Source organism: Salvelinus alpinus, chromosome 17 (assembly GCF_045679555.1).
Source record: "Salvelinus alpinus chromosome 17, SLU_Salpinus.1, whole genome shotgun sequence".
Lineage (NCBI taxonomy): Eukaryota > Metazoa > Chordata > Actinopteri > Salmoniformes > Salmonidae > Salvelinus > Salvelinus alpinus.
This window is the reverse complement of record NC_092102.1, coordinates 34,518,600-34,532,158: the sequence shown is the minus strand read 5'-3', so window position 1 is coordinate 34,532,158 and position 13,559 is coordinate 34,518,600. Positions and strand designations below refer to the sequence as shown.

Genomic DNA, 13,559 nt, shown 5'->3' with positions numbered 1-13,559 from the left:
ATTTTATATCTGATGAATGTGTGATATCACTGATAGGAGAGACTGTCAATCCAGTCAATGCAGGATCTTACTTCAGTTATCATCCCAGGCCTTGGACAGCCCAAGAGGATTGGGCCATCACTTTACGCTCACGATAAACATCTTAAATCCAGAGACATTAGAAGTCACTTACATCAAGTATGCATTGTTTGCTTGTAAGCATTCAGTACTTCTCTTCATCTATTAGTGTGTGATGGAAATGTTATACATGTGCTTTTCTTTTAACTAATTTCTGTTTTCTGTTCATGTGCTGTTCTAATAACCAATTTCTGTGTTCATGCAAGTGCCTGATTGAACGAATCTTCACTTATCAGTATCTGCAATTTGGCAGTAGCACCAGACCGTGTTTTGAGAACGATAGATATCTCAGTTTCAAGGTCTCAACTTAGAGAGGAGAAGCCTCGTGAGGTATTGGTCTGTCACATGTTATGAACCAGTACTGGTCGGTCACATGAATGAAATAAAACAGTAATGATGAATGTATTATGCTAAATCATGCAAATATAACTTGTCTGTGTATAGCCGTATATAAGAGAACTAACGGGACTGCCCCAGCAGAGCTCCTGACAGACGTTCAATATGGTGCATTAAGTTTGTTGGAACCTCTCCAGCGCGCTGACAATAAACAATTATTAATTTAAGATTGACTTTGAGTGTCCCTGTGTAAGAATTTCCACAACAATATACCTACTTGGCAAACATTGCATGAGATCCAATATTCATACCGGATTAAACACTGTCATTAAGTTGGGGAATAGAAATAGCAGAAGAAAGAAACCCATTTACAGAGCCAAGGTCTTCAACAACTCAAAGTATGTCTGTGTGGGAGAGAGGAGAATGAATAAAGACAGAATTGAGGGAGAATTGAGGGAGAATTGAGGGAGAATTGTGAACACAAAATGACACTCAAAGGATCATGTTGGACAGTATGACACTGAGTGAGCCATATGTCTCTTTATTGATGATGTGTTGACTACTTATCCATTGTGCACAACCCAGGGTTAAAACACACAATACTGAGTCTGCTCACTTTACAGTACGACAAAGAGGAGAGGAGAGAGGGGCTGGGGTTTTCAGAGCACGGTATATAAATATGAGTAAGTTTATACATGCACATAGAGATGACTAAACAATCTTCTGGTTCTTTACAAGCTGGTGCCGGGGGGTTGGGGGTAGAGGGGGGCAAGGCAGAACGCACAATCGTACAGTACTTGTATCGTTGCTAAGGTTTCTATCACATGACCAGATGGGGGCGAAGCAGGTAAGCGGTAGAAACAGGAAGTGGTAGTATATTCTCCTGGTCAAGGGGGCAGAGTTTATAGAAAGAGGAGGGAGGGAAAGAGCCCATCCAGGAGACAGGGGGAGGAGTTGGGGGATGATAGTGGGGTGAGGGTGGGAGTGTTTGGGGGAGGGCTGTGAGGAGTTGGGGGATGATAGTGGGGTGAGGGTGGGAGTGTTTGGGGGGAGGGCTGTGAGGAGTTGGGGGATGATAGTGGGGTGAGGGTGGAAGTGTTTGGGGGGAGGGCTGTGAGGAGTTGGGGGATGATAGTGGGGTGAGGGTGGGAGTGTTTGGGGGGAGGGCTGTGAGGAGTTGGGGGATGATAGTGGGGTGAGGGTGGAAGTGTTTGGGGGAGGGCTGTGAGGAGTTGGGGGATGATAGTGAGGTGAAGGTGGGAGTGTTTGGGGGGAGGGCTGTGAGGAGTTGGGGGATGATAGTGGGGTGAAGGTGGGAGTGTTTGGGGGGAGGGCTGTGAGGAGTTGGGGGATGATAGTGGGGTGAGGGTGGGAGTGTTTGGGGAGAGGGCTGTGAGGAGTTGGGGGATGATAGTGAGGTGAAGGTGGGAGTGTTTGGGGGGAGGGCTGTGAGGAGTTGGGGGATGATAGTGGGGTGAAGGTGGGAGTGTTTGGGGGGAGGGCTGTGAGGAGTTGGGGGATGATAGTGGGGTGAGGGTGGGAGTGTTTGGGGGGAGGGCTGTGAGGAGTTGGGGGGCTGATAGTGGGAGCATCAGGTGGCCAGCCACAAGCGTTCGTTCACGTCTCTTAAGTTAAATGGATCTCTTTATACTAATGACACAATATAGCATACATACTGTACAACCACCACTGAGCTGGCACTGTGACCACAGGGGTGGGGAAAGGTGGCGTCTGTGTCTGGGGTTCAATACGCTAACATTCAATAGTGAAATAAAACACCGGAGGAACACACAGACAGGTAGACAGACAGACAGACCAACAGGGGTTAATGCTTCACAACACAGTCACACAATGTACAACAAACTTCATTGTTTTATAAAATCATACAGGATTCATCTTAAAAATGCCTTCGGCTATAATACAAAACATATTAAATCAAAGAGTCTTCTGTTCTTCTTAAACTGCAGAGAACACTGAGAGAAATAAAACGTAACCACGCATACAATGGTGTCGGACTGGTGGCACAAGTGTGTATGTGTTGTGTGTGTGTGTGTGTGCGTGTGTATGTGTGTGTGTGTAAGCGAGAGAGATAGAGAGCCAGGGAAAGAGCGAGTCTGTGTGTGAATGTGTGTGTGTGTATGCGAGAGAGATAGAGAGAGCCAGGGAAAGAGCGAGTCTGTGTGTGAATGTGTGTGTGTCATGTGGAGGCAAGGGCAGCAGAGGAGAGGATTCTTCCTTCCCTTCAAAGAAAACAAAACAAAATAAAAAGTGCCAAGGTAAAGTGAATTCAAGTAATGTGTGCTCTGTCCACAGGAGAGGGGGCGAGAGGTGGGAAGGAGGGGGAGGGTCCTGTGGCCTCAACGGAGCCTCCCTATTGGCTCTTCCGGTGATCCGTCAGGCTGACAGGCGTGACTGTGGTTGTTTCCCCGCGGGCGGCTCTAGAGAGAAGCTCCACCCACTGGTCCTGGACCTCTGCATCCTGGGCGCTGAACAGCAGAGCCTGCTGGGAGTTACTCAGCCGGAACGCGTGTTTGAGCTCTGACTTCTCTGTTGCCGATGGCGCTGCCATGTTCACCTCAAACCCTGGGAGGGGTATGGCTCGTACCCCACGGGAGTCCTGAAGAGTCACAACAAACAGGCCAATCAGAATCAAGAGGAAGCATAACAGTGCAGTGTTTCTCTCATTTAATGCAGGGGGCTAGATTGTATTTCATAAGGCACGTGCATAATCGCTCTCCTCTCCCCCTCCTCATTCCCCAGTTTCTATCTAATCATTAAATTCTAACAATCAATAATCCTAATCTTGTCAGCTTTCTGCCTACCTAGGATTGTTGCAGAGATGGGATTCTGGTCTCTAAAATGGAATGGGGAGAGCTGTCTACAGTGACTGGTTTTCAGCCCTGGAGATGCCTGCACACTGCACCTATCCTATAAAGGACACTTGTGAAGCACCCTCAGGAGAGGGGAGAAGTAGGTAAAGGTTTCCCCAAGCAACAGACACAAGGTCAGTTCTTTTTCATCCCTTCATTGGTTCAAATTCCACCTTGCGTACAGACCGTAGGAACATGCTGTATATTACAGGGTGTGAAAAGATTGCTGATAGCTCCTTTACTGAGGAAAAATTTACTTACTATGACTGAGACATGTGGTAGTCCCACCTAGCTATCATAAGATGAATGCACTAAGGAAGTCGCTCTGGATAAGAGTGTCTGCTAAATGACTCAAATGTTAATGTAAGGTAAAGCACACATACAGACAGGTCTATACATGTGACCTGGGCATGGAGAAGGGATGTAGACAAGACAGCGGTACAAAGACACAAATACACATGCAGACAGAGACAGACAGACAGACAGACAGACAGACAGACAGACAGACAGACAGACAGACAGACAGACAGACAGACAGACAGACAGACAGACAGACAGACAGACAGACAGGTACACAAAGACACTGAAATAGACAGACACATGAAAAATACCCTCAGGAGAGACCCTCAGGAGAGAGACCCTCAGGAGAGAGACCCTCAGGTGTGACCCTCAGGAGAGAGACCCTCAAGAGAAAGACCCTCAAGAGAGAGACCCTCAGGAGAAACCCTCAGGAGAGAGACCATCAAGAGAGAGACCCTCAAGAGAGAGGCCCTCAAGAGAGACCCTCAGGAGAGACCCTCAAGAGAAAGACCCTCAGGAGAGACCCTCAAGAGAGAGACCCTCAAGAGAGAGACCCTCAGGAGAGAGACCCTCAGGAGAGAGACCCTCAAGAGAAAGACCCTCAAGAGAGAGACCCTCAGGAGAGACCCTCAAGAGAGAGACCCTCAGGACAAAGACCCTCAGGACAGAGACCCTCAGGAGAGACCCTCAGGAGAGAGACCCTCAGGACAGAGACCCTCAGGACAAAGACCCTCAGGTGTGTGTGAGGTTAACCCTTACCTGTCCGCTGGTCTGCAGGTACAGCACTAGAGGTTCAGTCTTGGTGACGGCAACCCAGGTCTTGGTCCAGCTCTTGCCCTTCTCCTGCACCTGCAGCTGGCCACACTGCAGACAGTTGTCCCCCAATAGAGACGGAGACACCTGCTTCTGGAGGGACAGAAACACACACAGGAGGCAGAGTTAAAAGCACAATCCCAATGTTGATCCACTGCAGTGGGAGCCAGTACTCACATAATATTCAGAGAAATACAGTATATTTTTAACCCATTAACAAACCAATGTTTGGAACGGGAGCTCACTTTCACTATTTGCTCTACTTTTAATTCAAAGTGATGATCAGTGGTGCTGGAGCCCCACTGTTACTCATGTGGTGCTGGTGCCCCACTGTTACTGATGTGGTGCTGGAGCCCCACTGTTACTCATGTGGTGCTGGAGCCCCACTGTTACTCATGTGGTGCTGGAGCCCCACTGTTACTGATGTGGTGCTGGAAGCCCACTGTTACTGATGTGGTGCTGGAGCCCCACTGTTACTGATGTGGTGCTGGAGAACCACTGTTACTGATGTGGTGCTGGAACCCCATTGTTACTGATGTGGTGCTGGAGCCCCACTGTTACTGATGTGGTGCTGGAGCCCCACTGTTACTGATGTGGTGCTGGAGCCCCACTGTTACTGATGTGGTGCTGGAAGCCCACTGTTACTGATGTGGTGCTGGAAGCCCACTGTTACTGATGTGGTGCTGGAGGCCCACTGTTACTGATGTGGTGCTGGAGCCCCACTGTTACTGATGTGGTGCTGTAGGCCCACTGTTACTGATGTGGTGCTGGAGGCCCACTGTTACTGATGTGGTGCTGGAGCCCCACTGTTACTGATGTGGTGCTGGAAGCCCACTGTTACTGATGTGGTGCTGGAGGCCCACTGTTACTGATGTGGTGCTGGAGCCCCACTGTTACTGATGTGGTGCTGGAGGCCCACTGTTACTGATGTGGTGCTGGAGCCCCACTGTTACTGATGTGGTGCTGGAGGCCCACTGTTACTGATGTGGTGCTGGAGCCCCACTGTTACTGATGTGGTGCTGGTGCCCCACTGTTACTGATGTGGTGCTGGAGCCCCACTGTTACTGATGCGGTGCTGGAGCCCCACTGTTATTGATGCGGTGCTGGAGCCCCACTGTTACTGATGTGGTGCTGGCACCCCACTGTTACTGATGTGGTGCTGGAGTCCCACTGTTACTGATGTGGTGCTGGAGAACCACTGTTACTGATGTGGTGCTGGAGCCCCACTGTTACTGATGTGGTGCTGGAGAACCACTGTTACTGATGTGGTGCTGGAACCCCATTGTTACTGATGTGGTGCTGGAGGCCCACTGTTACTGATGTGGTGCTGGAGCCCCACTGTTACTGATGTGGTGCTGGAGCCCCACTGTTACTGATGCGGTGCTGGAGGCCCACTGTTACTGATGTTGTGCTGGAGAACCACTGTTACTGATGTGGTGCTGGAGGCCCACTGTTACTGATGTGGTGCTGGAGAACCACTGTTACTGATGTGGTGCTGGAGGCCCACTGTTACTGATGTGGTGCTGGAGGCCCACTGTTACTGATGTGGTACTGGAGGCCCACTGTTACTGATGTGGTGCTGGAGAGCCACTGTTACTGATGTGGTGCTGGAGCGCCACTGTTACTGATGTGGTGCTGGAGCCCCACTGTTACTGATGTGGTGCTGGAGCCCCACTGTTACTGATGTGGTGCTGGAGCCCCACTGTTACTGATGTGGTGCTGGAGCCCCACTGTTATTGATGCGGTGCTGGAGCCCCACTGTTACTGATGTGGTGCTGGCGCCCCACTGTTACTGATGTGGTGCTGGAGCCCCACTGTTACTGATGTGGTGCTGGAAGCCCACTGTTACTGATGTGGTGCTGGAGGCCCACTGTTACTAATGTGGTGCTGGAGCCCCACTGTTACTGATGTGGTGCTGGAGGCCCACTGTTACTGATGTGGTGCTGGAGCCCCACTGTTACTGATGTGGTGCTGGAGTACCACTGTTACTGATGTGGTGCTGGAGCGCCACTGTTACTGATGTGGTGCTGGAGCCCCACTGTTACTGATGTGGTGCTGGAGGCCCACTGTTACTGATGTGGTGCTGGAGCCCCACTGTTACTGATGTGGTGCTGGAGCCCCACTGTTACTGATGTGGTGCTGGAGCCCCACTGTTACTGATGTGGTGATGGAGGCCCACTGTTACTGATGTGGTGCTGGAGGCCCACTGTTACTACTGTTACTGATGTGGTGCTGGAGGCCCACTGTTACTGATGTGATACTGGAGCTCCACTGTTACTGATGTGGTGCTAGAGCCCCACTGTTACTGATGTGGTGCTGGAGCCCCACTGTTACTGATGTGGTGCTGGAGCCCCACTGTTACTGATGTGGTGCTGGAGCCCCACTATTACTGATGTGGTGCTGGAGCCCCACTGTGACTGATGTGGTGCTGGAGCCCCACTGTGACTGATGTGGTGCTGGAGAACCACTGTTACTGATGTGGTGCTGGAAGCCCACTGTTACTGATGTGGTGCTGGAGCCCCACTGTTACTGATGTGGTGCTGGAGCCCCACTGTTACTGATGTGGTGCTGGAGCCCCACTGTTACTGATGTGGTGATGGAGGCCCACTGTTACTGATGTGGTGCTGGAGGCCCACTGTTACTGATGTGGTGCTGGAGCCCCACTGTTACTGATGTGGTGCTGGAGGCCCACTGTTACTGATGTGATACTGGAGCTCCACTGTTACTGATGTGGTGCTGGAGCCCCACTGTTACTGATGTGGTGCTGGAGCCCCACTGTTACTGATGTGGTGCTGGAGCCCCACTGTTACTGATGTGGTGCTGGAGCCCCACTATTACTGATGTGGTGCTGGAGCCCCACTGTGACTGATGTGGTGCTGGAGCCCCACTGTGACTGATGTGGTGCTGGAGAACCACTGTTACTGATGTGGTGCTGGAGGCCCACTGTTACTGATGTGGTGCTGGAGCGCCACTGTTACTGATGTGGTGCTGGAGCCCCACTGTTACTGCCCCACTGCACAGGCCCTCTATTGAACACTAATTCATATTGACTCCTGGTAAACACTGAGAGATTAATCCTATTGAACCCTGCAGACTATGGACTGTGTGTACCACTTTTTGTCTCTATAGTGCGTGTGTGTGTGAGATTGAAAGAGGTGCACCATGCTCTGTGGGGCTGTCTGGGCAGGGCTCTGTCCTCTCTGCCATGCTGGGGTGACTAACGGGACTGTTCTGCTCTCTCCAGAGGCTGGCACTGAAACAATATGCCCGCTGCCAACCTCTATAAGCCAACCCCCCCCCCCCCCCCCCCCACACCACCACATCTCCATTCTGTCCATGTTAGCTTCTCAGCAACACTGTGCCATATACAATAAGTATGATGTGTGATTGTCTTATGATACTTGTGAGGGGAAGCTTCATTTAGATGAAGTTATATTCTACTATTTTCTATTGTATTCTATAAGCTGAGAGTCAGGCGGTCCTCACCTCGGCTGTAGCTTTCCTCTTCAGCTCTCCTGGGGCCCCTGCAGGCCCTTCAGGGACTTGGCTCGTCACAAAGCATTCAGGACACAGTCGACACGTCTTGTTCTCCAACATCTTAGAGCATTTACCACAGATGGCCTGCAGAGGGAGGGAAAGAGAGAATGAGGAATGGAGGGAGAGAAAGATATTTAGACAACTGAAAATCAATCATACAAGACATCCACTGGCGAAAATGCAGCATACTGGCACTAACTGCATCCGCCCCCACCCTCCTCTTTCTCTCTGTGCTCACCGCTCCACATGCTTTGCAGTGGTGTTTGCGCTTGGTGAAGTTGAAGCTTTCGTTGCAGCCTTTACATGTCTGCTTCTCCTTCTCCTTCTTCTTGGAACTTTTCTGGAAAACAGAGAAACAAACAACGTATCAAAATCTGTCCAATCACAAGGTCATCTTATCTCAGTGCATCTTCGTATTGCCTAAGTAATCCTGAAAAAGTTGGGTGAAGGGGACTATTTCCTTTCTATCTTGCCATTTCCTCACTCCATTTTCTCGCTATGTTATCTCCCCTATTCTTTCTCTCCTCTATGACAGAAAAATGGGAATCAAAGTCGCTCCCGTTTCTCTTTCAGCCGCCAGCCCTTTACCACAGATGCATTGTGGGAGGGAATATGAAATTTACCCCCTGATCGTGTCTCATCTTTCCACAGACACCTCTCACTGCTACTAGAGAGTGAGATAGTGATGCTATTGAGAAGACTGCCTACTATTTCACCTATCTGCAGACTACTGTGTGGATTATAGAGCCACTGCCATTGTAATACCAGACTGACAAACATTCAGGCTTTAGAATAGGAGAGATCAATGTACTTCTTGTTATGAACTCAGACAGACATTCATGGTACAATGTATTCACATTCTATTGCCCATTGTATGGGTTCTAGTATTATGTTGGGCGATGTCATTGACGCTGTAGCAAAGAGAGATCAATGGTCTTGAAATCCAAAGCTGAGTCCATAACATCACACAAAAGGTAATAGAGCCGGGGGAAATGTATTGTAATATGACTTTTGACGCCTACCCTTTCATGCAGTCTTTCACTGTCTGAGTCTATGGATGTGGTGCTCCAGGGACCCTGGGGAGAGCAGAACATGAATACAGGATCAGAGTGACATATTTAACCCTGGGATAGATGTATGAGTTACATTGAAAGTACACCCCTTGTTATTACATGGATAGCCCTTCATGTCAGGTGACAACAAATCACAAACAAAGCATTCTCCCACATTGCCAGAGAATGGAAACAACACACTGAATATCCCCTAAAGCTGCAGTGTGTGTTTGCTCCCACTAGATGGCAGCCACGCCTGAGAGAAAGACAGTAGTCTGTTATGTGTTTCTAGTTTGGCCTGTGTCCAGGTTCAGAGTGGGTCAGTCATACAGATAGATAGAGGAATCTCCCATCTTAGTATGGGCAGCGCCATTGAGGACTTTCACAATTTTGAAATAGTTAACTAGTGGGACTTCCTATAGGTTAAGAATCACATCATTCCATCGACGTCACCAGGAGGGATTAGCCAATTAATTATACTCACGAGGAAATATTCCACAACTGCAGTTGGCAGTATATCGCCTACCTTGGCTTTATATCTGTTCAAACAACACACTGACAGTGTGCACCCTTTCAGTTTGTTTGCCAACTCAAAAAAGTTTAATATATAACAGTACCAGTCAAAAGTTTGGACACACCTACATTCCAAGGTTTTTTATTTATTTTTACTATCTTCTACATTGTAGAATAATAGTGAAGACATCAAAACTATGAAATAACACATATGGAATCATGTAGTAACCAATTTTCTTTTAAACAAATTAAAATATATTTTATAGTTGAGATTCTTCAAAGTAGCCACCCTTTGCCTTGATGACAGCATCGCACACTCTTGGCATTCTCTCAACCAGCTTCAGGAGGTAGTCATCTGGAATGCATTTCAATTAACAGGTGTGCCTTGTTTAAAAGTTAATTTGTGGAATTTCTTTCCTTCCTAATGCATTTGGGCCAATCAGTTGTGTTGTTACAAGGTAGGGGTGGTATACAGAAGATAGCCCTATTTGTTCAAAGACCAATTCCATATTATGGCAAGACCAGCTAAATAAGCAAAGATAAATGACAGACCATCATTACTTGAAGACATGGTCAGTCAATACGGAAAATGTCAAGAACTTTGAAAGTTCCTTCAAGTGCAGACGCAAAAACCATCAGGCACTATGATGAAACTGGCTCTTATGAGGACCGCCTCAGGAAAGGAAGACCCAGAGGATAAGTTAATTAGTTACCAGCCTCAGAAATTGCAGCCCAAATAAATGCTTCACAGAGTTCAAGTAACAGAGACATCTCAACATCAACTGTTCAGAGGAGACTGTGTGAATCAGGCCTTCATGGTCGAATTGCTTTAAAGAAACCACTACACCAATAAGAAGAGACTTGCTTGGGCCAAGAAACACGAGCAATGGACATTAAATTGGTGGAAATCTGTCCCTTGGTCTGATGTGTCCAAATTTGAGATTTTTGCATGTCTTTGTGAGACGCAGAATAGGTGAACGGATGATCTCTGCATGTGTGGTTCCCACCGTGAAGCATGAAGGAAGAGGTGTGATGGTGCTTTGCTGGTGACACTGTCAGTGATTTATTTATAATTCAATGCACACTTAACCAGCATGGCTACCACAGCATTTTGCAGCGATACGCCATCCCATCTGGTTTGTGCTGAGTGGGACTATCATTTGTTTTCCAACAGGACAATGACCCAACACACCTCCAGCCTGTGTAAGGGCTATTTGACCAAGAAGAAGAGTGATGGAGTGCTGCATCAGATGACCTGGCCTCCACAATCACCAAACCTCAACCCAACTGAGATGGTTTGGGATGAGCTGGACCGCAGAGTGAAGGAAAAGCAGCCAACAAGTGCTCAGCATATGTGGGAACTCTTTCAAGACTGTTGGAAAAGCATTCCTCATGAAGCTGGTTGAGAGAATGCCAAGAGTGTGCAAAGCAGTCATCAAGGCAAAGGGTGGCTACTTTGAAGAATCTAAAATCTACATGATTCCAAATGTGTTATTTCATAGTTTTGATGTCTTCACTATTATTCTACAATGTAGAAAATAGTAAAAATGAAGACAAACCCTTGAATGAGTAGGTGTGTCCAAACTTTTGACTGGTACTGTACACACACTATATATATTAATATATATACACTCTCTGACCAAGCTGTAATGCTCTCATATGAATATATATACACTCATAGTGCAGGTTGACTCATGGCTAGACAGACAGACTGACAGGCAGTCAGACAGACAGGCAGACAGGCAGACAGGCAGGCAGACTGACCGGTGAGTCTGGCAGGTGGTCTTCCTCCCTGGAGAAGGAGCTGTTGAAGGCTTTGTTAAAGGTCTCACTGTTCTGCTTGTGTCTCTCTATGGTGGCCAGGATCACCTGGGAGTGGAAGGGACGGGGGAGAGGGAAATTGGAGAACAGAGAGGGATAGAACGCTTTATAAAGGCCTGTAGTTACATACGGCCATCATATTCTTCACCGGTTTAAAATAAAAGTCAAGAGGCAGTGACAGAGAGAAAGTAAAGCAACAGATTTTTACAACAGTAACATTCCTACGGCAATCTACAGCCTCAAGGAGACAGAGAGAAAGAGAGAAAGACCTAAACATCAGCGCCACAGGTAACTTCCACAAAGCTATGAACGAGCTGAGAAACAAGGCAAGAAGGGCCTTCTGTGCCATCAAAAGGAACATACAATTTGACATAACAATTAGGATCTGGCTAAAAATACTTGAATCAGTTACAGAACCCATTGCCCTTTATGGTTGTGAGGTCTGGGTTCCGCTCACCAACCAAGAATTCACAAAAATGGGACAAAGACCAAATTAAGACTCTGCAAAAAGATCCTTCGTGTACAACGTAAAACACCAAATAATGCATGCAGAGCAGAATTAGGCCGATACCCACTAATTATCAAAATCCAGAAAAGAGACGTTAAATTCTACAACCACCTAAAAGGAAGCAATTCCCAAACCTTCCATAACAAAGCCATCACCTAAAGAGAGATGAACCTGGAGAAGAGTCCCCTAAGCAAGCTGGTCCTGGGGCTTTGTTCACAAACACAAACAGACCCCACAGAGCCCCAGGACAGCAACACAATTAGACCAAACCAAATCATGAGAAAACAAAAATATAATTACTTGACACATTGGAAAGAATTAACAAAAAACAGAGCAAACTAGAATGCTATTTGGCCCTAAACAGAGAGTACACAGTGGCATAATACCTGACCACTGTGACTGACCCAAAATTAAGGAAAGCTTTGACTATGTACAGACTCAGTGAGGTTAGCCTTGCTATTGAGAAAGGCCGCCGATGGCAGACTTGGCTTTCAAGAGAAGACAGGCTATGTGCACACTGCCCACAAAATGAAGTGGAAACTGAGCTGCACTTCCTAACCTCCTGCCAAATGTACGACCATATTAAAGACACATATTTCCCTCAGATTACACAGATCCACAAAGAACTCCCATATCTACTGGGTGAAATATCACAGCAGCAATATTTGTGACCTTTTGCCACAAGAAAAGGGCAACCAGTGAAGAACAAACAACATTGTAAATACAACCCATATTTATGTTTATTTATTTGCACAATGTTACAACACTGTATATAGACATAATATGACACTTGAAATGTCGTAATTCTTTCGGAACTTCTGTGAGTGTAATTTACTGTTAATTTTTATTGTTTATTTCTCTACTGTTTATTATCTACTTCACTTGCTTTGGCAATGTTAACATATGTTTCCCATGCCAATAAAGCCCTTAAATTTAGAGAGAGAGAGAGAGAGAGAGAGAGAGAGAGAGAGAGAGAGAGAGAGAGAGAGAGAAAGAAAGAGAGAAAGAGAGGGCCTCTGCCTGTTTGAGTAGGAGAGAGGAAAACAAAGAGAGAGACTGTGCCTGGCTGTAGACTGGACTGACCCTGCTATACACTGATGACATCATCCATGACATCAGAGGGCCAAATGCATCACAAACCTCTGATCCAGCCCAGTGGTCTGCGTCAGAGACCGCACCATCTACTGCACTAAGACAGAGAGAGTGTGTGTGTGTGTGTGTGCACGTGTGCAAATAATGAGCTCTGTATTCATATGCAAATAAACTAGACAGTGTATGTACGTGTGTGCAATCTTTGTTCCCCCCTCTTCAAAGTCTCTTGTGACACCACACATTCCCCGTGTCCTTCAGATCGCTGAATGGCCCTTCCAGTCCTTTCCACATACCCAGCCCCCTGCCTGACACACACTCCTCCCCTCCAGTCTATTAGCCTTTTTAATCAGCTTTAGTCAGCTTTAATGGGCTAAATGAGCTATAATGAGAGGAAAACAATTCCCCAACTCACAGAATGGCAGTGTGGAGGAAAGACTCCCTAATATTAAATACTGTTCATAATACACTGAAACTGTGGGGGGACAAATCCTTCTGCAAACCCTCTCATTCCATGTTAGTGTGTTTCTGTCGAGATGGTATTCCTTACCTGTATCCAGTCTTCCTTTTCCTCTGCCGTGCTGAAAAGCAGAGGGAAGGTTT

The 13,559-nt window shown here is 47.4% G+C and overlaps 1 protein-coding gene across 2 annotated transcripts in view; it reads right to left on the bottom strand.

Moving 5' to 3' along the window:
- Nucleotides 1-953: 953 nt before the first annotated feature.
- LOC139542820 (FYVE, RhoGEF and PH domain-containing protein 3-like) overlaps nucleotides 954-13,559 on the bottom strand; it is a 156,942-nt gene continuing 144,336 nt past the window's right edge. For both annotated transcript variants that reach the window (XM_071348680.1, XM_071348679.1), the window contains exons 13-19: nucleotides 13,507-13,537; nucleotides 11,303-11,407; nucleotides 8,996-9,049; nucleotides 8,212-8,313; nucleotides 7,923-8,057; nucleotides 4,383-4,529; nucleotides 954-3,070 (exon numbers count right to left, since the gene is read on the bottom strand). In XM_071348680.1, coding sequence (XP_071204781.1) covers nucleotides 2,825-3,070; nucleotides 4,383-4,529; nucleotides 7,923-8,057; nucleotides 8,212-8,313; nucleotides 8,996-9,049; nucleotides 11,303-11,407; nucleotides 13,507-13,537 — 820 coding nt within the window. In that variant the 3' untranslated portion in view covers nucleotides 954-2,824. The remainder of the gene's footprint in view (nucleotides 3,071-4,382; nucleotides 4,530-7,922; nucleotides 8,058-8,211; nucleotides 8,314-8,995; nucleotides 9,050-11,302; nucleotides 11,408-13,506; nucleotides 13,538-13,559) is intronic.